This window comes from Dermacentor andersoni, chromosome 5, assembly GCF_023375885.2.
Source record: "Dermacentor andersoni chromosome 5, qqDerAnde1_hic_scaffold, whole genome shotgun sequence".
In the NCBI taxonomy this organism is placed as follows: Eukaryota; Metazoa; Arthropoda; class Arachnida; order Ixodida; family Ixodidae; genus Dermacentor; species Dermacentor andersoni.
The window spans coordinates 190,181,760-190,208,954 of record NC_092818.1 but is presented as its reverse complement, the minus strand read 5'-3'; the positions used below and the strand labels follow the sequence as shown (position 1 = coordinate 190,208,954).

General features: G+C 45.0%; 1 protein-coding gene across 1 annotated transcript in view; it reads left to right on the top strand.

The window, feature by feature from the left end:
• The first annotated feature begins 667 nt into the window (after positions 1-667).
• The window catches only part of LOC126532230 (signal peptide peptidase-like 2B), a 42,489-nt gene continuing 15,961 nt past the window's right edge, over positions 668-27,195 (top strand). Inside the window, exons 1-8 of the mRNA XM_050179895.2 lie at positions 668-1,389; positions 5,939-6,052; positions 9,392-9,574; positions 11,434-11,520; positions 13,408-13,553; positions 17,492-17,709; positions 20,055-20,151; positions 21,026-21,221. Coding sequence (XP_050035852.2) covers positions 1,288-1,389; positions 5,939-6,052; positions 9,392-9,574; positions 11,434-11,520; positions 13,408-13,553; positions 17,492-17,709; positions 20,055-20,151; positions 21,026-21,221 — 1,143 coding nt within the window. The 5' untranslated portion in view covers positions 668-1,287. The remainder of the gene's footprint in view (positions 1,390-5,938; positions 6,053-9,391; positions 9,575-11,433; positions 11,521-13,407; positions 13,554-17,491; positions 17,710-20,054; positions 20,152-21,025; positions 21,222-27,195) is intronic.

Sequence of the window (27,195 nt, the reverse complement as noted above, 5' to 3'; positions counted from 1 at the left end):
GACCGATTACGGCGCATAAACATAAACATTGCACCATATCACACGATATGATGATAATAAAGACATTGTACGTATGGTATCATTTAAGTAGCCGCTTCACGAGACCTTCGATTCAGCAATTCCAACATGCACAATGAATCAGCACAATGATTTTTCTTCACTCATTCTCAGTTGCGCTAATGTCAACATGACGTCATTGAATACCAACTCGCCGGAACCTGCAGCCTTGTTCTCGTACTGGTTGCTCTATCTATACTAATAGTCACAACCATTGAATAGTCGGCTGCACTTTCGTAATTGATGACAAAACGCAGCACAAAGAACTTGGGCGATGAGAGGCGCCGGAGTAGACGACTCCGGTTTGGTTTTGATCATCACAGGAATTTTCAAGGTGCAGCGATACCTCAGTGTACGGGCCTTTTTTATTGACATTTATAACGATGAGGAACGCGTATTTATTCAGAAATGAAACTTATAAGAAAGTTGATACTAATTCTAATACTGAGAAGTGTTTCGGTGCAAGGAAAATGACAAATGTTGCGCATCACCAACCTTTCCAGTCTGGCTGTTCTCGATTTCACGTTTACAGTCCTTCATTCAAAGCTTCGAAGTCTTTATTTACTTCTTATACCCCTCAAAATTCTCTTTGGAACGAAAACGCCGCCCGATTCTTGGTCGATGCACCAAAGTGGGTATGTGCCGCTGCTGGGGTTCATTATCGTCACCGTCTGTCTTGTTAGCGCAAACAGTGAAAAGGATGGCAAATACCAAGAGAAAATCAGTCTAATGGCGGCGGCAGGCGGTTGTAGCCTTATTTATTGCAATAGAGGCTCGCAGTTTTTTTTCTTTCATAGGCACGTCTACTGGAGAAGTGTTCTTGTTTTAAGGGCTCATCATCATCAGTTGAGATGTAGGGCGCCACGGACGGCTCCTACTGAGCGTGGTCGCGAGCGCCATCTGTCACTAAGCAGCGTCCATCCTGTAACACACACGCACAAGGTGCTGAAGCAACTGTCAAGCAGCCGGCTGAAAGGCTGTGTCCGACTCGGCGATGGCACCAGCACACCCTCAACGCAAGGCCGTCGCCGATAGCCGAGACAAACGGCGCGGGCTGTAGTCGTCGGCGCCTTTCGATTCCGACGGCGTCCGGTCTAGCCTGTCATGCTTGAAGCCACGCAACCAAGGCACAACGCCCCGGATCGCTCGCTGTGGAGACAGGCACAGGTTGGCTCACCTGTGACGCAGTGCTGCCGGGGCTCGTGAGCGAACCAGCAGGGCGTACAGTGCATGCATCTTACGCAAATGGCGTCGGCGAGACCTCCACGAAAAGCCAGCGTCGGGGCTGCGAGCTTCGTAGCAGCCGTGGGCCTGGCTTTCGTCTCTCTGACGGTAAGTGTGAGCAAGCAGAAACGGCCTTGTTGCTGCTTCGCGTATTTTCCCCCTTAAACACGTAGCCGACAGCGAAACGATCCCGCTTTCAATTTTATCGCGAAATGAAATAGAATACATCGTTCAGTCGGGAAGACACCAATATTGAAGCAGCGAGTAAAAAATATGTTCAAAATAAAATAGATATAAAGGAACAACACTTTCCACAAAATATATGAACGTACAGAACGCGTTCTTATCACTTAAAATGGTAATCTATAGCCTTAGGACACATTAAATGAAACCAAAATTTATACTTTTAGTGACTTACACGAAAGCCGCTGTAACGCTCTAAATACCTAAGATAATAAAAGGCCCATATTTATTGTGCGATCTTATCTTAGCTTAAAGATAATGACGGCAGAATGAAATATTTTCTACTTACAAAATAAATTAAGTTGTTGTTATTGACGCCTGCATCGCCAATTCGACACGTTGTAAATATCTGGCGACTATCAGGAGCGTGGATTATGGCTTTAAAAGATGGCGTATGTTGGCAGCACGTGGACAAGCTTGGCTCCATTAGCAGCGGGGTGGTAGGTAACGCTGTGAACTGCACCGAAGTGCCTATAGGTATTAATGTACCCGGTTTTACAAGTTACGGCCACTTGTGCTGTTACATATTACATCAATAATCTGCTCTTTGTTGTTTCATTTCTATTGTCGCACTAAGCGCTGTCAAGATTCCAAATAAATTCCCTTTCTAAGCACATTAATAAAAAAAAAAGCTTAGTGCCCTTCCACTCTTTGTAGAAGGATGACCAGCGAAGCCGTGTATATGGGCGCCTTAGTGGCGTACTGTACCTCCGCCGCGGTATAGGCCTGGCATTACACTATCTTCGGGATCGCCGCACGTATGGGGAGTGCTTAACGCCTGCTTCACCTCCGCCGCGGGTCGGCCTGGTATTGCACGATCTTCGGGATCGGCTCATGTATGGAGAGTTTTATGTCTACACGTGGACACGATTCCGGGAGGAACTAGCCCTTAACAGCTCCGGTGTAATTTCGCTGTAAAATTGGTTAAGTCTTTGTGTTTTCTAATTAATTAATTCCTCCTGCGAACGCGGGAGCACTGACACGTGCGCGCTCGCGCGGTAGCGCCGAGGGGCGCAAACGAGCCAGCTGTTGAAGAAGACGCTGCTAGAGCCAATCGTGATGATGATAGTTTCGTGTTGACACACGGACACGATCGTGGGGAGAGTAACCCTTAACAGCTTCGTAGAAGAAAAAAAAAACGACTATGTGCAGCTAATCCCGGCTGCTATCGAAGACTGCGTTTACCACGCTTTCGGAGGTGGTTGCTCGTGGCACTATATTGCACTATATGTGCTATGGGTGACGCTCCCTTTACTGCCGTGCCTTAGATATACACGGGAACCAACCCGTACTTCGAGCTATGCTGCCCCAAGGACCAGTTCGGAATTCCGTGCATCCAGAGGATCGGCGTCTCAACGGCAGCGTTAAACAACAGCGTTAAGAAATGTTAGCTGTCAGGAGGGAAGTATGCAAGAACGCCCGGCCACGGCGGCCGTATTTCGATGGGGACGAAATGCGAAAACACAAGTGTACTTAGATTTACGTGCACGTTAAAGAAGCTCAGGTGGCCCAAAATTTCGATGCCCTCAACGACGTGCCTCATAATCAGATTGTGGTTTTGGCACGTAAAATCCCATAATTTATTCTTTTAGTGCGCAAGAACGATCCCCACCACCGTGCCACCATGCGGTTACAGATTAGATTATGGGGTGTTACGTGCCAAAACCACTTTCTGATTATGAGGCACGCCGTAGTGGAGGACTCCGGAAATGTTGACCACCTAGGGTTCTTTAACGTGCACCTAAATCTAAGTACACGGGTGTTTTCGCATTTCGCCCCCATCGAAATGCGGCCGCCGTGACCATGCGGTTCTTAAGTGTTAGACTTCACTATGTTGGTGATCGGCCATGAAAACGGTTAGACACTCAAGAAATCTCGGTTAGCACTCAAAGAAAGTTAAACATGTTTTTTTTTTAAACAAAGTTGGAAGGCGATTAGACCTCTAGCTGACGCCGATCAATGAGAATGTCTTCGTGAGTGAGCTGAGGTGGGGATGGGGCGGAGTCATTGCGCATCGCACTCCATCGGGTCCCCCTTCGCGTGAGGGGAATAGGATGAGCGTCGGATTGCTCACATCTTTAGACTGCACTACCTTGCGGATCGGCCCACGAAAGAGGCTAAAAGTACACATACCCGATACGGAAATATCGGGATAACTCGCTAAGAAAAAACAGTCTTTAAAAAATATGTTCGCCGAAAGTATTATTAAAAACAGTGATAACTCTTCAGACATGCGTGCCAGCCATAACACGTGGTAGGTATTCTATATCCTTGCAGTACTTTCTGTTACGCGCGCACACGCACCCGCACCCGCACCCGCACACGCGCGCACACACACACGCACACACACGTTTGTAGAACACGTTGCTGCAAAATGCAACGTGGAGCCGCATTTATCGGCTAGATAACAGTCCCGCCATTTGCGTCTTTACAGCTGTGCAAATAGAAGCTTTAGCTCGGGAGCTCATATCGAAATACACGGGAACGGAGGAATCATTTTCCTCAGCAACACCAGCACCGATATTGAGAAGACTTGTTGCATTTAAAAGAGAAAGATAAAGTGCAGTGACTGTTGGAAGCGGATTTTTTATTTTTGCCGTCATTGTTTAAAATCAAATTTGTTGCAAATTGCAAAAAATAAAGTAAGCTCAAGTGTGAAGTTTACAACTCCGTAACTCCATAATAAATAGTGATATCACAATTATGTACGCTGCAACTAGTAATATACCTAAAGCGGGCAAAATTATGTTATGCATTGCTCTGAACTATACCACTTAGTTGTGAGTTGGACTTTTGCAACATCATTGTAAGCATTATAAGGATTTCATGTAAGCCGCCAATTCATATCTTATATTTGTGTGCTTTAGATTCTCTAACAGGCGCAGTTTACGGAACTGCGATATGTATTTTCATTGGTGGGTCATGGATTTGTAAATTCCGTACTTCAGTAGTTTTGAAGCTTACCAGCTGTCAGGAATTTTCGGCAAATTTATCCAGGCCCTACATCAAAGTTATGCCACCTAGTGAAACTGGTATTTAACTTTTTCTTTCCAATGCAACAAGTTTTATTCAAATTGGTCAAGCGGCGGTTTCAAAAAGCATTTATGCGTTACTTATTTGAATAGGAAAATTGTAGTTTGGGACACCGTCTCATTATCCTAATATAGGCCTTGCCGCAGAACAGCATGCTTCTGTACACTTAGGCCTGTTTGATATTCCACAAATTTCTTGGAATGACCTTATTTTGATAGGCTGATTTGCCTGCACGGTTTATTATTTTGCGGCACTTTATTTTCCAGCTTACACCCTGACTAAAGAACGGAAGTGCCCCATGCACTTCTCGTGTAATTATTTGAGGTGGTCGGAAAGCCGATGAACATGCGTGGACAAGTACAATTCTAGCCGCGTCGCTGCGCCTTTTCCTTTTCTTGAGTCGCATATCGCCTCACATCTTTAGTGAGGCATTCGGCCCCCGCAACCACAAGCTCGTTTGGGTATATACCCTGCTTCTTTTCTTTTTTAGAACGTGCCACTTGACCAGCATACTTCGTGCCATCTGGTGCAGATCAGACTTCCGAAGGGCACTGTGCGGACATTTTTGAACGATCCCTCTTTTTGCGAGGTTTGAATGAGCAGGCTTTTCCTTTCTTACTATAATACTACGGGTTCGGTCCTGCCAGCACAAATTAGGAGACACAACTACAAAAACTACAGCTGATTGTCGGCAGGCAGCTTGTGCATGAACTTCCGACTTTCAGAACAATGCGCAAAAACCAAGACATCTTTACAGCCTCTTCACTTTTATGAATTCGCACTTGTCCCAGTACCACCTAGTAATCATTCACGTGGTGGCACACGTTCAGTACAGGAAGTGTTTTTAAGTATATATGTATAAATGTATAAATGAGATTGTGCTGCTGGCGTGGAGCATCGACACATTTCCAAAATGAAGCTAAGCGGCCTTAATAGTAGACATAAAGAGGGCATAGGGACAACCGACTGCCCTGTGCTGCCGTTCACTCATGTTTCGGTGAGTGATTATCTCAAGTACAGTAATGTTTATGCTTTTTTATAAGCAAAATCCATATTTTCACCAACTCGACAGCATCAAAGTGATAAAATATAGCCATTTTTCACTCCTGAAACATCTTTCGATAAGTTCTTGCTCGCCAGTAGACGTAATTTTTCACAAAGATTACGAACTTTGAAGGCAGGACCTCCCGATGCATACTTCGTTCTCTTGCACCCAAATGAAAGCTGGAATAAAGAGGCAACTCATCACGTTACCTCTATGATATTTGTTAGCTCGTGAGGCTACATGAAAGCTTTATTCGGAAAACAGAAGCACTCAACGTCAGCAAAGTGGTATCAAGTGCGTAACTGATGTTTTGTAGCGAAAACGTTCACCTTACAGGGCGCTCAAGAAATCGCTGTGGTGTCCCTAATTACACCTAGCGAGCATCCAGTCCAGTTGTGCATGTCGTACTACCCAGAGTTCAAAGAGCTGCCGGATGGTCCAGATGCTGCGGTGAGAGTCTCATCGCCTTTTTCGTTTACTTTCTTTTGTGATCGCAGGCAACCCTATACGATTAACTTATGACTTGCGTATAAAGTGTAGAGACGATAGAGTGTTTAGTGTTAAAACAACCTAATGTAATTTGAAAGCACTTCACACTGCCTGCCTCAATGCCGCCCTGCGTCAATGCAACCCTGAATTGTGGTGCCACCAGTTTGCATTTTCGCTATTAATCGCTAATGGGTAACCCAGTGCATGGTTTTCGCTTCCTTTGATCCATAAAACTAACCATTGTGGTAGGCGCAGATCCATGGCTTGACCCGTATGTCTTCAATGCGGAAGTGTTTTCATCGGACTATCAGTGCTTCAGGCGTTATCGTGCCACACCTTGTGGTTAATAAGTTAATTATGGGATTTTACGTGCTAAAACCACTTTCTGATTATGAGGCACGCCGTAGTGGAGGACTCCGGAAATTTTGACCACCTGGGTTTCTTTAACGTGCACCTAAATCTAAGTACACGGGAGGCATTCTGGTGGTGTGTTTGTTTTAGTATACATAATAGGCATTACTAGCCCTTTCATGCACCAATGAATTCTGTTGAAACTTACTTTCACCGCATCTTTAGAATAGTATAAAGCTTACAGCTGCAGAATAAATTTAGAATTTTCAATTTTTAGTGAGTTTTGTTATGCTTACAGAATATGGACTTCATGCGAAAACTCACTACAGGAACATTAAATATAAGAACTACTTCATGTTGTCAGGATTGGGGGCTCAATCTCACCGTTCGTGACCAGTTGTCAAGATTGGAGTCCGGCATGAATTAGAAGGTAGCTGGCCCATGCCGTCGTCCAACTTATCCACGCTCAGGACGTTGATGAAGGGAAGGACTGCTTCTCATCGAGAACGAGGAATATGGGTTTATTTACAGTATCTACATCAGTCTAGCATGACTGCGAGAGAAAGTACCTCAGTCTAACATGACTGCTTGAGAAAGAGCATCAGTCTAACATGACTGCTTGAGAAAGAGCATCAGTCTAACATGACTGCTTGAGAGAGTGCATCAGTCGAACATGACTGCTTGAGAGAGTGCATCAGTCTAACATGACTGCTTGAGAGAGTACATCAGTCTAACATGACTGCTTGAGAAAGAGTGCACTGAGCATCCGCACAACAGCGGTTTATAAACACTCGCCCCCTCCCCCCCCCCCGATACTCAGGCGACGGAAACGGCCGTCCAGTCATCGTAAACAAGTCGCCTCTCTGCGGGACGGTTTACACACACACACTCACACACACACTTCTTTGCGAGAGGTTCATGGTCCTCAACCGAGGTCAGCCGGACTTCGTAGAGCTCGGGGCTTGTGTCAGGAGAGGTGTCTCCTATTCCCCGAGCTGACCCCCGCAGCGTAGCCGGTAGCCCATTGTCTTGCGTCTCGAACGGCGCGTGGGAAGAGGCCTCAGTAGACGTTCCCGTGGGCACTCCCGCGCTCGCAGCAGACCAGGTTGGGGTTGGCGGGCTCAGTAACAATAGTTGGTCCGCCGAGTGCGTTTAGTCACAATGGCGACGAGGATAGAGCGTAACGGTGGCGTTCCAAGAAAAGGTTGCCGCCGGTGTCGCAACTGGCTGGCAAAACTTGCATCTCAGTGGGCCGTTCTTAACGATGTCTAGCAGGCTTGAAAAGCACCTATCCAGGCACTTGAACATTATTCACAGGGCAATACACTGTGAAAGCCAATTAAAGAAATGAACCCACTACATATAACGACATACTCACACTGAGAAAAGACACATAACCGTCTAATTTACCACTTGTTTCACTAAAACATTTTGCTGCCGGGTTTCAAACCTGCAGCACGATTCCAAGCAGAAGAGTTTTAAGATGTGTGCGAAACATTTTAAAAATCATTACCTGCATCAGTGGTTTTGCTGTTGACGCGCTTTCTTGGCATACATAATTGTGTACGCGGCACTTAGTGTGCACAGATTTTGCTGTCGTAGATTGTGAATGCGTCTTTTGTAAACTACAGATGTCCAATGAAAAATGCATTGTTTTAGAGTCATTTTACCGTCCTCCCTGTCCGTCTGATAAACGAATACATAAAGGTAGTTTGAGCTATTAAATGTAATCATGTGATAATAGTAGGGATGTTCAGTCATCCAGCTGTCCTAGAGGCGCTGTGGGAGGAAGCTTGTATTCCACGCTTGTTTTTATTTACTGGATGAATACGCATTCAAACAATATGTTGATGAGGCGCCCCGTAATGACCGAGCTGGCCATATCCTTGACTTGCTTATCTGTAAGACTTCCATTACATCAAATGTCCATACATACATGACGTACCACCCAGTCAAAATCTTGTAGGATGAATGAACTCGTACTCTACAAGAACTATGCTTTGCAAAATGAAACGCCCGTACTGCAACTATAAAATAACTAAGTCGGCTAAAAATCAACTGAGTTAAAAAAAATAAAATGTGACTTTAATTACCTGTCGGCATCGGTTTAAAAAACTCTACTCCCCTAATCTCAAGGTGGGGCTAGTTTCTGACACTAAACATATATGGAAACAAGTTAGGCGTTATGGGAAGATAATTGTGAATCACCCTTGAGATATAAAGGTGGTATCATTCATGATGGCCTTATAAGTAAAGGCTAAACTGTTCTTATTCCTCACCCGTGTTTGGTCAGTCCGCTATTAGCCCAACAGACGATGCCTTCGTTCCAAAACTAAACAATATGCCTGAAGTTGGTATTATTTATGCGAATTTCCTTTTCCTCGCTCATGCTATAGCTCTATAGTAGGGCTACACTGTGTGTGCGCGTGCAGTGTGCGTGTGGTATGCGCGTGGTATTCGTGTGAGCGTGCGTGCGCGTTCTTGCGCGTGAGTGGGCGTATGCGCCTGCGTGTGAGTTTGTGTATGCGTATGAGTGTGCGTGTGCATCTGCGTGCTCGTGGGCGCGTGAGTGCGTGTGAGTGTGAGTGTGCGCGTGAGCGTTTGTGTGAGTGTGCGTGTTCGTGTGAGTTCATGTGCATGTTCATGTGCGTGTTTGTGTGAGTGTGAGTGCAAGAGTCTGTGCGTGTGTTCGTGTGCGTGTTGTGTGTGAGTGTGAGTGTTCTTCTGCGTGTAAGTGTTTGCGTGCTTGTGAGTGTGCGTGTTTGTGCGCGTGAGAGCGCGCGTGTGAGTGTGCGTGTTTGTGTATGTGTGTTGCACTTCACATACACACTTTTGCCCACTTCGTCAGTCCTAATGCTAGCACCCCTAATATCGTTTTCAGCTTCGACAATAATCCGTCCATTCTCACGACTTAACGGAACAAGACAGACATGATCCCGATTTTTTCAGGAGGTGCTCCAGGTGATAAGCTTTACAAGCCAGAGCAGCTGTGATAAGCCATATGGAATCGACCTCAAGGAAAAAGTGGTCCTCATTCAAGACACCGGCAACTGCACCCTGGAAAAAGCCATGCAGATATACAAGGATGCCAGAGCTTACGCCCTCATAATTGCGCTTTCCTCGAATAAGCTCGTAAGTGTGGGGGAACGGTGCGGTATCGAGTGAATGTAAGATTATAGCAACATTATTTTTTTCTCGCTATTGCAAAACTTATTCAGTACTTTAACAAGTTGAAGTAGACTAGGCATTTTGATAAAGCTACTGGCGAGATATCGATGGCCTTTTGATGATATTTTCGCTTTGGTGTCCGAGTATTTGTTGGTTTTCACAAATAAGAAAAATAGAGGACTTTCTTACTTCTATAATGCAGATGCGACCATGCCTATATATAAGTCCTCCTCAATCTGCGAGGTAGGTGATATTTGCCAAATTTTTCGCAAGTAGTCGAAAGGTGTTTGGCATCACCTATTGTTATTTATGTTTGCATTGTGCTGCATCTGTGGTACCTATCTCTATTTTTCAGCGTGAGTTCCTGCACCGCTGTATTGCACTAGCCTTTAGGTTCGTGCAGTCCGTTGGCAAACAACGACATTGAACTTATTTATTTATTTATTTATTTATTTATTTATTTACTCGAGGTCCTGAATTAGGTTGCTGCGTGCTGTTTTCCTTGCTCACTCTTCCCTGATTTATCATTTCATTGATAGCGATAAGGAAAATTAAAAATTAAATTATGGGGTCTCACGTGCCAAAACCACTTTCTGATTATGGGGCACGCCGTAGTGCAGGACTCCGGAAATTTAGACCACCAGAGGTTCTTTAACGTACACCTAAATCTAAGTACACGGGTGTTTTCGCATTTCGCCCCCATCGAAATGTGGCCGCCTTGGCCGGGAGCGATAAGGAAACAAAAAATAGCATATTTGTAACGGTGCAGTGAATTGGAACGACGGTTATACAGGGTGTTCCAAGTTAAACTAACAGTAATTTTAATAAATACGCGATGCTAACTACGCAAATTCTGCTTGCACAGGCGGTTTATGTGCGCTGACAGGCACAATATTCACAAACACTTAGTTATCGAGCGAATGCTTAACACGAACTTGTTAATGAACTTTTTGCTATCAAGATTAGGATATATGTTTGTCTGAAACGTCAAGACAATCATATTCGAAGACGATTTCACTTTGTTTGGTCCTCCTGGAGCGCTGCTGTTCCGAGATATTCAGAATCGAATACTACACTCATTCAGCTAATTTCGCACTCAAGGAACATGGATTTTAACGCAACATCAAGCCGTGAGGGAATGTCAACCTGAGGAAATGGGAAAAAGTCAGTCGTTGCTTGTCTTCACCAGCCGATAACAATATTGCAGTTGTTGTCAGCTCTGACCAGCTTGCAAACGATATGCCACACGCAGTAAGCTACGTCATAACGGGGGCCATGCCACTGAATGCGAAATTGGTCGGGTCAGTGTCAAATTTGATGATGAATATCTTGAAACGAGAGCGTTCCGGGAGAATCAAACAAAGTGAAGTTGTCTTCACCTGTGCAAGCAGATCTTGCATAGCTAGCATAGTCTTTTATTAAAATTATTGTTACTTTAGTTCTAAGACCTTGTACATTACGCTAAGGTAGCAGTAGACAGTGCGAAATCTGGGACATTGTCGATACTATAGACCTACACAGCGCTGGCTATTTGCTGCTTGCGCTCGATATTTCTAGAACTAACGGCCTGTTCTAGCTGCGTGCTGTGAGGAATATTCGTTGCAAGAACACTTGAAAGTTATTGCTTTGTGAAGAATTATCACAGTTGAAATGTGCATGATAAAATGACGTTGCATTGTGTTGCAGATTTCAGATACCACACGTCCATTTATGTTCTTTTTTACTTCAGGAAGAGTGAACACTATACGTACAAAGTTTTAGTTTTATACATACTCATTCAAGAATATTCACTGAATCTGGCTTTGTCTTTCTTCCATATGCAGAATGATATTACTGTCGAGAAGACGTCTTCGTCTGTGACGGACCTGGTGCTCATATTTGCAGCAAACAAATCGGCTCAGTTGCTTAAGGTACGTGTGTATCGTGCCTGCTACGAACAATTTGCTTCCCTGGTTTCTTTTGCTCGACGTGAGCTTGAGTTACCGCTGTTCACCCCGAGAAGACGGAGGAAGTATATCGATGGTGACGATGGCTTCTAGCTAGTATAAAAGTAGGACGGATCGAAGATTTTGCGGGCTGACATGATTGAAACATAGCTAGAGAGGAATGCAAAGTAAAAGAAACATGACGATGCGCCGACTTTCGAATGAAGCTTATTAAGAAAAAACACCAAATTTAAAGCTTTCACACGCCGTTTGGCGGTCAAAAAAGAAACAGATTAAATAAGACAAGATATTTAAAGCAAGGAAGGCGAATATTGACACGTGTAATCAAGGTTCGGGGCACCACAAATGTGATAATTAGCCCTCTAATTTAGTCAGCGCTTCGTTCTGTATGTCTTCCTTCTTCTCTCGCATACCTTTAGTCTTGTAGCCAGCGTTTAGGATGATAGCGGCATCATTTTCGTGTAGTGATACACTCGTTGTAAATCACGTAATGGAAAAATGCAACGACCAATGAATAATCGATGGCAGTAACGTAGCTTTTATATAGCGAGTTTTTATCTTTCCCGCAGAAAAACATGAGTTACAAAAACATTTAGAATTTATTTTAGTTGAACACGTTATCTCATGACGCCATTATATTATCCTCTTGTTAACCATCTGCGCTTGTTGTAGCGTCACCACTGATGTCACGAGAAGCTTTCTTTCTTGCCCGGTACCGTCTTTGTTTCGATGAAACGTTTGTTGTTTGATTAAAATTACTTCTGCGTTTTTATGCAAATTGAACTACCTTGCGTGGGGCATGAGGCGCAACAATACTCGAAGCAAACGCTTCTCTGACGTCAAAATTTCTTATAATCAGATAGTACCCGTTAAATATTCGCATTTGATTAAAAGTGATGTATTCGACAACTTTTAAATATATGACGTGACACAAATATTCTGAACTAATCCGAAGTTTTGAGAGCACATTGGCAAACACCAGCTTCAGCTTATTCTCTGTGCTCATCCACCCAGTGCGGCCTCTGAGTTGCCACAGCGTTGTGGCCGTGGATTCGATTCCCACTCTTGGTGACCACGTGTCGATAAGGCGAATGGCAACAACATGTGCCGTGCTTTCGGTGCACGTTATACAACACTGGGTGGTCAGAATAATTCGGGTGCCCCCGAAAGAGAAATCATCGGTGTTAAACCGAATACTGTGTATACCCTTTCCAACCACAGCACCACAAACACGCCGCATGAGCTTTCTCTGTGAGTAAGCCATGACCAACTTGTTAGTGCCTGGGGCTGCCGGAAGTTTCACCAGTGCCTACACCATCTGCTCATAGCGCCCCACGCAGGTTCCCTCTTTATTACGCCTTAATAAACATTATTTTAGATCATTATGGCAAAATCGCTTCCCTGTTTAGTTTCAGGCCTTAAAGCATTACGTGAGAACCGTTCCTCAGAATCCAAGTACGAGGAAAGCAGTCATTCTTATTGTAAATTATAGCATATGCAAGTGAGAGGCGTTCGTGGACATCTGACTGCTAATATATGACTTATTGCGAACTAGCCTTTTCTGTTGATTCAGTGTGTGTAAGCAAGGTGGCTAAGTGCGCTAACTAGTTTACACACACTTTATCTGTGCATTGAACCTTTGATGCCGTCATTGAAGGGCAGAGTAGCATAAGAGACATACATGCTATATGCGATTTGTAGTTTTGTTTAGCCCCTAAGTACGTTGTCAGATGCTTGAATCTTAAGTCACGTGTGTTTGTACACGCTCTGACACATCTGAACGAAAACCACGGGCTTCGCAGACAGCGCTGCCAAATTTCAGCAGACTATGGGTGTTCTTCTCACTTTCAGAAACTCATGATACCGAAGCAGCCATTTCCGGCGAAATTGTTCACCAAAAGCATGGAAGTAGACCCTGGCCTGCTAGTAATATGGTTTCTCGCAGTCTTCTCGGTAGGAATTGGTTCATACTGGTCGGGAAACATCAGGCATCAGGTGTAAGTATACCCTTCTCTGTCTAATAGGTTCACACTACGATTGAAGGGGAGCTCTCTCCATAGCGCTGCCCATGCATTCGCCCTCCGTACGGGCCGGTGCCGAAAAGCCAAGCGTATGGCCGGAAAACTGCTTCATAAAGCAAGCTGTAGCAGTTCTCTGTTACTCGTAGTCTCTGAAATGACTGCGTCATAGCTAAGTGCCACCGCTAGTGACCGAAAATTAGCGCATCTCTGGTTCCATGTATGAGCGCCTTCGTTGGGAAAAGAACAATAAAACGATTGAGCTTTCTTTTTCTGTTGGCCGCATGGGCCGCGTGGAGACTTATTCACCAATGTCAGTTTTTCGTAGTATCAGTCTCCATCCAGCAACACCTACTTCGTTGCCTGGGTGGTGGTGCTGTCTCGCGTCTTATATGCGGCCGACATCGTTAACCAATCTCGCTGCCAGCACATCGTTCCGGGATTTGTGCCACGCAGCAGTGTTTCTAATGTGCAAATTCATGCAGACGTGCCTCATTGATATGTCCATCGATATTTACACTAAGCTTCACTAACTCTGAAATTTAACTGAAGCAAATGTGTGCAAGATTTTTTGTTGTGCTGATTGAATATTCCTTTCATTATTATTATTTTTCGCTTTTGTGTCTGCTTAAACTGCACTGTGGGGCATACCAAGTTCGCGCGTCGACCAAAAGGCACCGCGCATTACAAACGCGGCCAGAACACGAGAGGCTAAAGATTCCGCTACAAAGCTACGTCTTTGAACACGGATTCGAAATAAAGTACAAGAAAGCCCCCTCAATCCTATCTATCGGTGCTGTCAAACATTAGCGGAAGAGGGTGAAGGCTGCAATGTTTGTTGTGACCTGCAACGAAGGGCTTGACCGATACTGCTTCGTTTCATTTCTATAGTGTCATAGTCAGCTGATCGACGCTACGGTTACCATTTGAGTTGCGTCGCAGAGTGAAAAATTGGCTGGGGTTCAACGTGGCTTGAACCTAGTTATACGAGCGAAAGCTCTGTTAAGCATTGTTAGACATGGTTGTGCCGCGATATCTGAGAACCCCGTCACAAGCAACACTGATTGCACGTCATACATTATGCGCTGTGCAGTGTCGTCGATATTCCTCATTTCCGCTACTGAACTAGAGATTCATGACCACCTGCAGAAAATAAAAAATGATAGTGCATGTGGCATAGACGAAATGAAGCCTCAGCCTATAAAAGCGATTTCTCATGTCATTGTTCGGCCACTCTCTCACATATCCAACTTAATTCTTTGCACCGGAACGTTTCCTGATAAACTAAAGATCGCAAGGGTGACAGCAATTTTCAAAGGAGGCGACAAAGGCGACCTTGCCAATTACCGGCTGGTCTCAGTCTTGCCGATATTCTCAAAAGTTTTTGAACATGCCATCTATTCTAGGTTTTCTAAGTTTTTTCAACATAACATAATAACTAAGCAGCAGGCTTTCAAAAACAAAAATCTACTGAAGCGGCCCTATTGGAAACAAAAGATTATTGCCAACTTCGAGCACAAACTGTTCACTTTAGGCTTGTTCCTTGATTTCCGTAAAGCATTTGACTCGGTAAAGCATGACATATTATTAGACAAACTGTATAAACATGGAATTAGAGGAGTAGCTTTAGATCTGGTTCAAAGCTACCTTAAATATCGCGTTCAATACACTGCCATTAATGACTTCAAATCTAGGATGGGGGCATATAGCAAGCGGCGTTCCTCAGTGGTCAATTCTTGGGCCACTTCTTTTTCTAATTTATGTAAATGATAATGTAAATGTACCACACACGCCACATTTAACATTATATGCAGACGACAGTGGCGCTTTCTTTTCCGGCACGGATTTAAAGTCATTATATGATCAGGCTAACGATTGGCTGCAGGAACTGTCAAAATGGCTTAATATTAACAGTTTAGAAGTAAACATAAAAAAAACAAAGTATGTTATATTTAGACCTCGTAATCAAGTAATCGACCGAGTTACATCATACAAATTTCTTGGTATACTTTTTAACGAATACCTAGATTGGTCTATGCATACAACTATTGTCCGTGCAAATGTGTCGCGAGGGATTGGTATTACATGTAAATTGCGAAGCTTGATTCCAGTGTGGTTAAAGAAACAGCTGTGCTACAATTTGGTACACTCACACATTCATTACTGTCTGCTTGTGTGGGGTACCACGACAAAAACTAACATGGAAAGTATACTTGTGCTCCAAAAAAGAGTATTACGTATTATCGAAGGTGAACCATACCATTGTCACACAGCTCCAATATTTAAAAAGCAACAAATCTCCTGACTATTGGTAATATACTCAATAAGAAAATAGCTACTCTAATATATAACCAAAGAGTATGTGATCCATTTGGTTTCGTAAATAAATACCTTCGGAGAGAACAATGCCGCGACTTGCGACATACGTTTTATAAAAAGGAAAAGCTGCGCACAAACTACGGCACCCACAAAGCTTGATTACTTAATACCAGATTTCTTGCACAAACACCCTAATGCATTGTCCATTATCGAAACAAGCACTTCTGTCCACGCCCTGAAAAAATCTATGCATACCTACCTATTATCATTTCAGTAGGAACGGACTATGTAGGCAAATGATCCCCTTTGTTATACGGAACTGTTGTTATCATGTTTTCAATGTTCATTATATCGTCTAGTGTTTGTATAATTACTCTTGAAGTCATCATATTTTACATATATTTTGTATCCTTGCAGTTATATGTGGTTTCCACTACTTTTTTGACTTTCTTAAACTACGAATTACCGTTTTCTTATTTTTACTGTTCTCTTCTGTTTTTTTTTTATGCTCACTGAGTGTTTGTGCTTATGGGTAGCTGGCGCTTTGTCAGGCATTTATTTGCCTTTTCGCCAGCGTCCACGGAAAACCTGTACATGACCGTTCGAAATAAACAAACTTCAAACTTCAAAAGAACATGGTTCTTCAGTGCTTCTTCCCGGCGAGCTATATCGGCAGGGTGCTCAGACGCAGCCTGGCGCCTGAGACGAAAAGTAGGCGCGCTCGCACCGGCGCGTGCTCCGTCCATGGCGAGACTGAGCGACCAAGCGCCGCCGAAGCAGCTGCTCAAACCCTCGCCTACTCGCGTGGTACACAGCGGCGAGGCTCGAGCGAGCGCAGCTGCGACGCCTCTCCCCAGTGGATCACGTGACGTGACGTCACACGAGCACCGGCGGCTGAAGGTCAAACGTACGCCGTGATTGACCTTGGGAGTTGTACCTCGAAGAGTACAGCTTTCGCTCTAATACCGGACCACTGGCAGGTTCTGGGTGGTGAATGTTGGAGGTGTTCTTAGACGTTGAACGAAGATTGATTTGATTTGGATGTTTGAGTATTGAGAAAGTTTAGTCTTGATAGTTAACTATTTGTCTTGAACTATTTAGTTTTGATTTTGAACCGATTTTGAGCGGTGTCATCTTTGTTTACTCAATATTTTGTTTGTGTACCTTTTGTTTAGTTCCGTAGTGAGTTAGTCACTAAACCAGTCAACCAGTTAGTGAGTTAGTAGGTTAATTAGTTTAGTGTTAGACGATCATTCAGCTATTCAGTCAATTGATTAATTAGTTTATCAAAGAATCCCAGCTGGTCAGAACTTATCCGAAGCACTCACTGCATGACACGACGTTCCTCATAACGCACTTCGTTATTTTCGGGATGTTGAACCCTTGGATATAGGTTAGTTAGTTAGTTAGTTAGTTAGTTAGTTAGTTAGTTAGTTAGTTAGTTAGTTAGTTAGTTAGTTAGTTAGTTAGTTAGTTAGTTAGTTAGTTAGTTAGTTAGTTAGAACGATGCGTACCCTTGCCGTGGTGACATCCTCGGTTGCCTGTGCACAAATATTTGTGTACAGGGACTGTCTTCTGTGGCACACCATTGCATGCAGGTACTTGTGCGAGGTGCACAAGCGTCAAGAAGCGGCGATGCGTCGTCGGCGGCTCTCGAGCACCGGCAGCGTGGCCGGCCGGCGGCCCAGCCGGCCGCAAGGCATGAACGTCATCGAGGAAGAGAGCTCGCTCAACGTCTCGCCCGTCTGGGTGCTCTCCTTCGTCGTCTTCATGGCCACCATGCTCGTCGTCCTGTACCTCTTCATCGCATACCTCGGTGAGCACGGTGACCCCGCGCCACCTCGAATGTGGGAGAACTGTGCTTAATTTTTACCGCTTACGGATCCTATAGGTTCGATTATTAGAGGTCACGTCTGAAATTTACTCTCACTGTTGGTCGCATCATCGTGCGGTTACTTAATTGCGTTGTCTACAGTGGGGCACCCATTCGAGATAACTTGCTACCAGTTACTGGTTTGTCGTAAGCACTGTGCCAAACTTTCGCAATTTTGTTACAATAGAGCTTGCAAGAGGCTGTAGGAAGAAAAATCTTAGGGTACCTCGATAAGACCTATATATTAAGACGGCAGTGTGGATTTTATACCAAAGGTGGACGGATGACATTCCACTTGAGATTGGAATTAAGAGGTGGAGTTGGGCATTTCACGTGTTGCCTGGTGCAGATATTCCGTGGTTTATCAGGAGTGACAATGGTGAGTACCAATGTAATGTAAACGCAGCCGAGTCCTGGAGAGTATTAGATGGAGTGATAAAATCATGACGTGGATGGGACAGTTGACATAGGTGCATGATCTCTAGGTGCATGTTCTTTTGACTCCTTTGACTTAAATTAGCGGCGTTTACACTAATGTCATATGTGGCACGTCGCATAACATTTTTAGCACATCGCATCCATGTAAACGGCGGCAGTGCGGTAGGGAGATGAATCGAACTGTTGCGACGGGAGAGGGTATGGTTCGAAACAGGGAAAGTTCTCACTTGGTAGACATAAACGCTGGCGTGTCACACTGAGGGATATAGGGAAAGTAAGACAACTGCCGGCGTGCGCTCTCGTCCACTTAACACTTGTTTCGGGCCAATGGGGATGTGCCACGTGGAAACGCTGTCGCAAAGTAATTACTGTGATGAGCTAAGAAACGCGATAGGCTAGTGTCGCATTCACATAAATGCGGGCATTGACTCATAATGATGATGCGTCATAGGACACGTGTCCAGAAAGGGCTCACCTTCACTTCGCAGCTTGGCTACTTCTGTGAAGTAGCATGATAACCGGAAGCTGCGAAACGTACTGCAGTGAAAGAGCCTGCTTACAGAACTGCCAACACCTCAAGCTCAGGGTAAAGCCGTCCAAAACCTGCGGAGTCTGCGAATGACGCGAACGTACCTTCCCTGCGGGAATCTGCATTCTGCCACGATATACTGCTGAGAAAGCATGTGCGTTAAGGGGCCGATAGCACTTCAGTGAGCTGTCTTTCACTAACTTTTTTATGCTTGCTACTTGCGTATACTGGGTGCTCTGGCGAATCCTTTCAAAAATTTTTAAAGGTTGCCTGTGGCAGATAGCACAATTCTAGTTCATGAGCTGGTCTACTCGAAGAGGTGGACATTTAAAAAATTGAAATGCATAATCGATTAATTAACAAAAATCACTAATTTAGCTTTAGCTAATTACCTTACGGCATGTATTGCAATTTACAAATTCTAGCCGTGGAGTTCGCAAGGCGCATTCACTTGGAACGAATTCTCAGGACGACACCAGTTTGGAGATAATATTTCCCGAACTTCGCGGACAAATGCATTGGATTTCCAGTTACTTTGTGCTTCAATGAATAAAACGACGTTTATTAAGAAAATAACTGGAACACCAATGCATATCTCCGCGAAGTTTGGGAATTATCTCAAAACTAGTCTCGTCCTGAAAATTCGTTCCAAGTTGATCCGCCTTGCGAGCTCCAGGGCTAGAATTTGTAAATTACAATATGGACCATAAGGTCATTAACTAAAACATTAATTGATGAATGTTTGTTAATTAGTCGATTATGATTTTTTTCCAAATAATGGCCGCCTCTTTGACTAGACCAGCTCATGAACTAGAACTGCGCTATTTGCCACAGGCAACCTTTAAAATTGTTGAAAGTGTTCGCTGAAACACCCTGATATATTGGGAGCATTACATTCGCCCTTCATATTCTTATCTGTACATATTCATCATCATGGTCAGTGTTATCGTCTTGAGCTCGTGGCCTTACAAGTCTGGAAGAAAACACCAGAATACCGATGCTCTTTCTCGCTGTCCACTACCACCGTCTTCAAACACTCCTTCAAACACTCTTCTGGGCGGCTCGGCTTGTTTCTTCCTTTCCATGTTGCGCTGTACCAGATTTAGAATGCAATACCAACTCGCCGAACCCTCAACCCTAGCGAACTTTCATACGGCGTTCTTCGCTGCCATAACCAGCTTCCGCGCGCTAGGTAAACAGTGTGAGCATTATGTTCATCCTTCCTCTCCTTCATCTGTGCATATTCATCATGGCCAGTGTCATCCTCTCCAGTGCTCGGCCCTGCCGCATATATATATCTTGTTGGTGTGCTTCCTCGCAGTTTATTTCATTCACGGCATGTTCGCGCTGTCTTCGGCAGTCGCCATTCTCGGTGTTCTGGAGCCGCTGGTTTACAAGATGCCCTGTGGCACCGGCAGGTACGCATGTGCGCACTACTGTTCGGGCTTTCCCCCCGCTGTTTAATAAAAAAAGTGCAGAGAAGCAAGGAATGGCCTAGCATGTCCATATTAAAGCGAAGCTTTCTGTGCTCTCGGGTTGGCCGTAACTCCTCTCTCGGGTTGGCCGTAACTGCTGGCTGAGTAGCTCAGTATCGCGATGGATATATATGTTGATACATATACGAAGGTTGTATATGCACAGAATGAAATTACCAGCTGACTGGCTTATGTATATACGAGCCCGATTTGCCACACCTTGACTACGCTACTGCTGTTAATCAGTAATTAATTAGTTAATTTGTGTAACATTGCAAAACGACTGACGGGCTATGAACGTTATTTAGTGAGGAACGCTTGATTAATTTGACCACCTGGGACTCTTTAACGTGTGCGATGAACGAGGAGAACACAGTGGCTCTATTTTTGTTGATCACAACCATATGAAGCGAACAGTTAATGAAGCCAAGGAAAGCGTTTCTTCATTCCACCCCACGCACAATGGTAGCGTAGGAGATTTGGCGTTCCGCTGCGAGGGCGCTGAATGAAATCCCGACTACGGCGGCCGCGTTTCGATGGGGGGGGGGGGGAATTCACACTCCCGTATACAGTGCACTGGGTGCACGTTAAAGAAACCTGGGTGGTCGAAATTAATCCAGAATGCCCCACTGCAGCGTGCCTCATAATCATATCGTGGTTTTGGCACGTAAAACCATACCATTTAGTTTTTTTTTTTTTTTTCGCTCCGCCGCAAGGGCTCAAGGCCCCGGGTATTACCTCAGTCAGGTTCGCGCAGTTGCAACGCCTGACCGTCGCTGTTCGGGCAACGCAGTGCAGTCTCTCGGTGCATGCGCAGGCTTCCGGTTGGCGCCGTACCTTGCTTCCATGGTTCGCTCGAGGTCCGGCAGGCGCTCGTGCTGATCATGGCCGTCATAGTGCCCGCTGTCTGGGTCTACTGGAGGCACCACCCGCTCTCATGGATAATGCAGGACGTTCTGGGCGTCTGCTTCAGCGTGTACATCTTGCGCGTGCTTCGCATGCCCAGCCTAAAGGTGGGTACACGACATGCCGATTGAACAGCCGATCAATGCACCCAGCGACCTGCGTATTTATTTAATCCGAAGCATTTTACCAAGCACTTTGCGCTAGGTAGGCTCTCGTCTCGCCACGTTCTGGGCCTATTCAACAATAAAAAAATTAGGTTTCCGATGTTGGGATTCGAGCCAGTCTCCTTAAGTGCAATATAGCCTGATGCCCTACCCATTAGGCAACAGATGCATGCATACTTCTGCACACCCGCCGTGGTTGCTCAGTGGCTATGGTGTTGGGCTGCTGAGCACGAGGTCGCGGGATCGAATCCCGGCCATGGCGGCCGCATTTCGATGGGGGCGAAATGCAAAAACACCCGTGTACTTAGATTTAGAAGCACGTTAAAGAACCTCAGGTGGTCGAAATTTTCGGAGTCCTCCTCTACGCCGTGCCTCATAATCAGAAAGTGGTGTTGGCACGTAAGAAAACCATAATTAATTAATACTTCTGCACAGTCAACTAGCACTTTTAGACGATTGCCGCGTGTGATGTCGCATAGCAACAACTGGCTTAGAAAAGCGAGAGCATGTGCCGGCGCTCCAGTTTCTATCCAGGGGCCGTATTCTGAAACGTTCGCCTTCCGCGAGAGTTTTGCCGCCGCGATAGTCACGTTCAATAAATCAAGCGACTGCGTACCCTTGACGTCAGCATGCACTACCAACACGCGCTGTCGAACGCTTCACATCGCATGAGAGAGCGCACCGTGCGAGGGCAGAGCGGCTCGGGTGTGTTGTTTTCGAGTGTAGTGGCCGCAGTACGGGTTCTGCGCACTGACTGCGGTTGGTTACGGCCGCATTAGGTAAAATAAGTTGAATAAAGAAGTGTGAAATGTTTTATTTTACATGAATCAACAGATATCGCCGCGAAACAACGCATGTAAGACGCCACCAAGAAGACTGCTATAAACTACCACTTATCTCTAGTACACTCCACCACCAACCGAACGCCAAAAGACGCCAACGGACGTGTTCGTTTATTCAATTTATGGCCAGAGCACCCATCGACACCATGACGTTAAAATGACGTGGGCCGGAACTACTAGATGGCGCTGTTTATTTTCCGGTTTCCGGAAATGCGGTTGTTTGCTTTAAATCAGGGGTAGAATCAGGACTCGACGGGAACCAAAGGTCAGTGGGACGCCTCGCATTGGGCGCTCACGGGAAGACTACAAACGAAGCTGTACAGGGTGATATGGGATGGACTAGTTTTGAAGTGAGGGAAGCTCGCAGTAAAATTGAGTATGAAGAACGACTGAGGAATATTGAAGAAAGTAAATGGGCTGGGAGAGTGTTGAGGCATCTGTACAGGAAAAACATTGATTTACAGTGGAGGAAAAGAACTAGGAAGCTTACCAGCAAGTATGCGGCCTGTAGGGTGGGCAACACAGCAACAAAGAACGTCAAGCGGAAAGTCAGAGAGGCTTAAATAATTTCATGGGTATTGGCATTGGAAAAGAAACCTGCCATGAGTAACTACTTAAGAGGAAAAAACGAAATCAGGAAAGAAACAACTTGATAACTCAAATGGAAGCTCATTACTTTTCGAAGCGAGATCGGGATGCCTTAGAACACGCACCTATAAAGCGAGATATAAGAAGGAAGAATAAACATGTGCTTGGTGCGGTAAAGCTAGGGAAACTATGCAGCATGTTTTATTAGAATATCAAGACGTCTGCCCAGCGGTCGATTTAAGTACCACTGGCCTCCTTGAAACCCTTGGGTTCAGCGAGAGCACGGGAAAGTAAACATGTCTGCGATAGGGGGGGGGGGGGGGGAGATTAGTAAGAGGCGATTGGAGGATTGGTGGAAGAAAAGTAGGGGAAACGACAAAGAACAGAGACGTACAACAGCACAGTTCTCAATAGGACATCAGAAAATTTGGTTGTGGGAGTTCATAGTTGTTTTTCTTTTTTTCTTGTTTAACATAGGTAGGAGGTTAGGCAGTATAACAAGAGCTTCGTGGCGCAACCCACCGCCCCGTGCGTGTGCGCGCGCACACGCGCACACACGCACACACGCACACACCAATTGGGCGAGTTGGTACTGGGTGAACATATTGAAGGGGCAGCGCAATATGACGACGACAGAAGGCAGCGCTGTCCTGTATGTTCCTGCCTTCTGTCGTCGTCGTATTGCGCTGCCCCTTCAAGATGTAGAACGTTTCAGAACACGGGCCCAGGTCCCACACGCAGGAACGTGCGAATAATATTCAAGCCCACCGCTGTCTTTCGCGTGCGTCACGTGGCGTCATAACAATTTGTTTGTAAAAGCGAGAGCGAGTTTGCTCCAGTCTTTCGCTGTGGCAGAGAGTGCTTTGAGATATTGCACTGCCGTTGCCACTGACGCACTTTTCACAGTGGGAGCTGTCTCCTTCCCTAGTAAGTGATTGGCGCTATGTGAAATCGTACCGCCTTCGGCATCAGCCTTTGTCGTAAATAGATGTTCCTTCGTCAGAATGTAGTGAGCCAGTCGTCGTGCTACCTTCGTCGTCGTGCTTTCGCCTTGACGCTGTCGTCACATGCACACTCGCGTTACACATGCAATCGGTCGCTTTGAAGAAGTTGAGGTCACTGACCAAGTCAGGGTGGACAAAACCCCTAGGAGGCGTTTGGGAACCCGTACGCGTACCTTGATCACTCTAAAGCTTTCTAGACTCCGAAACGTCTCTGCGTTCTTTTTTCCCTTGACTTGGTCAGTGACCGCAACTTCTTCTTCAGCGTGTTACCTGACCAGACAAACTTTTGTCGAACTCTAAATCAGTCGCTTTACGCGAAACATGTACATTGGATCATCTGAAAACACTTTGCGTGACCGCAAGCGATACCTTAAGTAGCTAGCTACCAGCAAAATCATTCACATAACATTGATTCTCACAGTGCTTGGAAAATGCACAATTTCTTTCTTTTTATTCTTCCAGAAGATCTGTCGCTTACCGCTGCTTTGTTCCCGAAAATATTTCCAAATATTGATTTTTTTGGTACGCATCGTCTATTAAAGCTTTCGGCACCTATGCGATTTAGAAATGACTGTTCCAATGTACATCCACTGCAATGACACCATGAGCTTTGCTGGTTAAGCCTCTCGCGTATACATCGCGCGTCCATGTGCACTATAGACATGTGCACTATAGACACCCTTGAAACAGCTGGGGAAGAGACCATTCGCTGTACTTCAATTTGCTGAACGAGCACGCATTATACAGAAGTTGTGGCCCGTCTACGACGGCGCCGTTATAGCTTCCTGATACATTTTTTTTTTTCAATTTTCGATGTGATGAATAAAAGAACACATCTATAGGTGTAATTAAAAGGCTCAGAAAAAAGTCCGATCATCCATCGCCGGCTCTGAAGAAACTTACGCTCCTATTACTGCACCAGACGTATCGTGACCACATACATACATATATATATATATGTATATATATATATATATATATGTATATATATATATATGTATATGTATATATATATATATATATATATATATATATATATATATATATATATATATATATATATATATATATATATATATATATATATATATATATATATATATATATATATACCGATGGTTCGACCTCCCGTACCAGCTCAACTGCCGCATTCGTCGTTCCAGCAAAGAAAGTTACAGTTAAATTCAATTCGCATACGACTACATCGGGAGAGCTTGCAGCTCTCCATGCCGCTATGATGTACGTCACCGAAGAGCCAACAGAGAAATGGGTCGTATTTTGTGACTCTATGGCAGCCCTTCACAGCATCAAGTCTGCATTACGTCAAAGAAATTACGAGCAGATGACATCTGACATCAGGGAAGTGCACCACCATGCTCTGGAAAGAGGGCACACCATCATATTTCAATGGATTCCTGCTCACTGTGGCATCGTCGGCAACAACCTAGCTGACGAGGCGGCCCGGTCTGCCCACGAAGATACCCAGACGCGTTCAATACCTTTGGCGAGGTCGGACGCTGCCAGGGAACTTCGCCTACATGCACGCAAAAAGTCGCAAGATCTCTGGAGTTCAAGTGCCTTCAATTGCCGATTATATAAACTGGAGCCCACGCTACGGCTACAACTGCCATCTATCCTTCCGCGCGGCGAAGCAACCTTTCTGTACCGCTTGTATCTGGGAGTAGCGTTCACGAACTCATACTCCTATCGTTTGGGAATGGCCGAGAGCCCGATGTGCGATTCCTGTGGGTGCGAGGAGACCATCGAACACCTATTGTGTACCTGCCCCCGCTACGATGTACAACGCCTCTCTCTGCGGGCAACTTTACACCGACTGGACTTAAGACCGTTCACCGAGTCAAACATACTCGGACCGTGGCCACACCTGTCACTGGCACGAAAAGCGAATCGTGCATTAGTGCAATACTTGAAGTGCACCGGCTTAAGAGACCATTTATAGTGTCCCGCCCACACGCACTCAGTGCTCACTTTCCCCCTTTTCCTCTTTCTATTCCCCTTTCCCCTACCCCCTTGTAGGGTAGCAAGCCGGATCCTCGTCTGGTTGACCTCCCTGCCTTTCCTGTCCTTGCTCTCTCTCTCTCTCTCTCTCTCAGATATTAATATTTCAGAGGACTTTTCGGAGAACGTGCACAAAAAGCGCAAACGACTGTGGGATTACGCTAAGGCGAATCAAGAGAAGACCAGCAATGTAAACCTCAAGTTCATTATTCTTCATATATATAAATAAGGTGAAGTACGTCTATGATGAATCCCTGGACCAAGTTGTGCAAGCAGAATGACAAGAACTGAACACGGATGGGTCGGTGCTCTCTTTCCTTATTGTAAATCGCAAAAGTATACGAAATAAAGGGGATGAATTTTCTAGCCTCGTTGATGTGTCTAGACCAATTGTCGTTCTTGGATCTTAATCCTGGCTTGATGCTGACATTGACGATAGTGAATTATTTTCCGGAGGCTTTGTTTGCTACCGTAAGGACCGAAATCGTTACAGGGGAGGTGTTTTTATTTTAGCGGATGCGACAGTGTGCTCCCGGTAAATTGATATAGAATGCAGTCAAAATGAAATGTTGTGGGTAGAGATTAGATTGAAGAACATAAATTCATTATCGCTATGTTCGTTCTATCGCCCACCAAGAAGCAAATTTAATATTCGTGGTGGCAAAGGAAACAGTAGGCACAGATTATCTATCTATAGGCGGAAATTTTAATCTTCCAGAAATAGATTGGTCTCTAGCAGATGCCAGCTACAGCGCTTTCAGCCAGTCAAGTAAAGAAATGTTGAAGATATGTCGCCTCTTCAAGCTAACTCAGCTATTTCTAGAGCCCACAAGAGCAAGAAATATTTTATATTTATTTTTCACTAACACGCCAGAGTCCGCGCGCTATACAACAGTGCTACCGAGCATAAGCGACTACCAAGCCGTATTGCGCGATATGAATTTGCAGTATGTGAGAGCTGCTAACGGTGTTACGCAGCGTATCTACAGCTATCAAAAAGCACGTGTCAGTGATATGGTTCTGGCTTTAGATTCCTATTTTGATGTGTTTGAGACACAGATTGAATTCTTGAACATGGAAGAGCCATGGAAAGTATTTAAGAAGTTGCTCGAGATGCGTGAAAGATATGTACCATCATGGGTTGTGACTGCGCGGTGCAGCAAAAGTAAGCCGTGGTGTTCGCGAGACGTGAAATGCAAGGCCAGGCACAGAGCGCACGTTTACGCAGCTTATAAGGAAAACCCTTCTTTGAAGCTTAAAGATAAACTCAAGAAAAAAAATACTGAAGAGATGAAGGCAACTTTGAAGACAGCCAAAGATAAGTTCCAACACGTTCCATCTCCGTAGACAGAAAAGACCGAAAGAACTGTGACCATTCTTTAAAATGAACCGTAAAGATGTATTATCAATACCGGCCCTTGATAGCGACGGCGCTACCGTCCATAACCAGATCGAAAAAGCCGA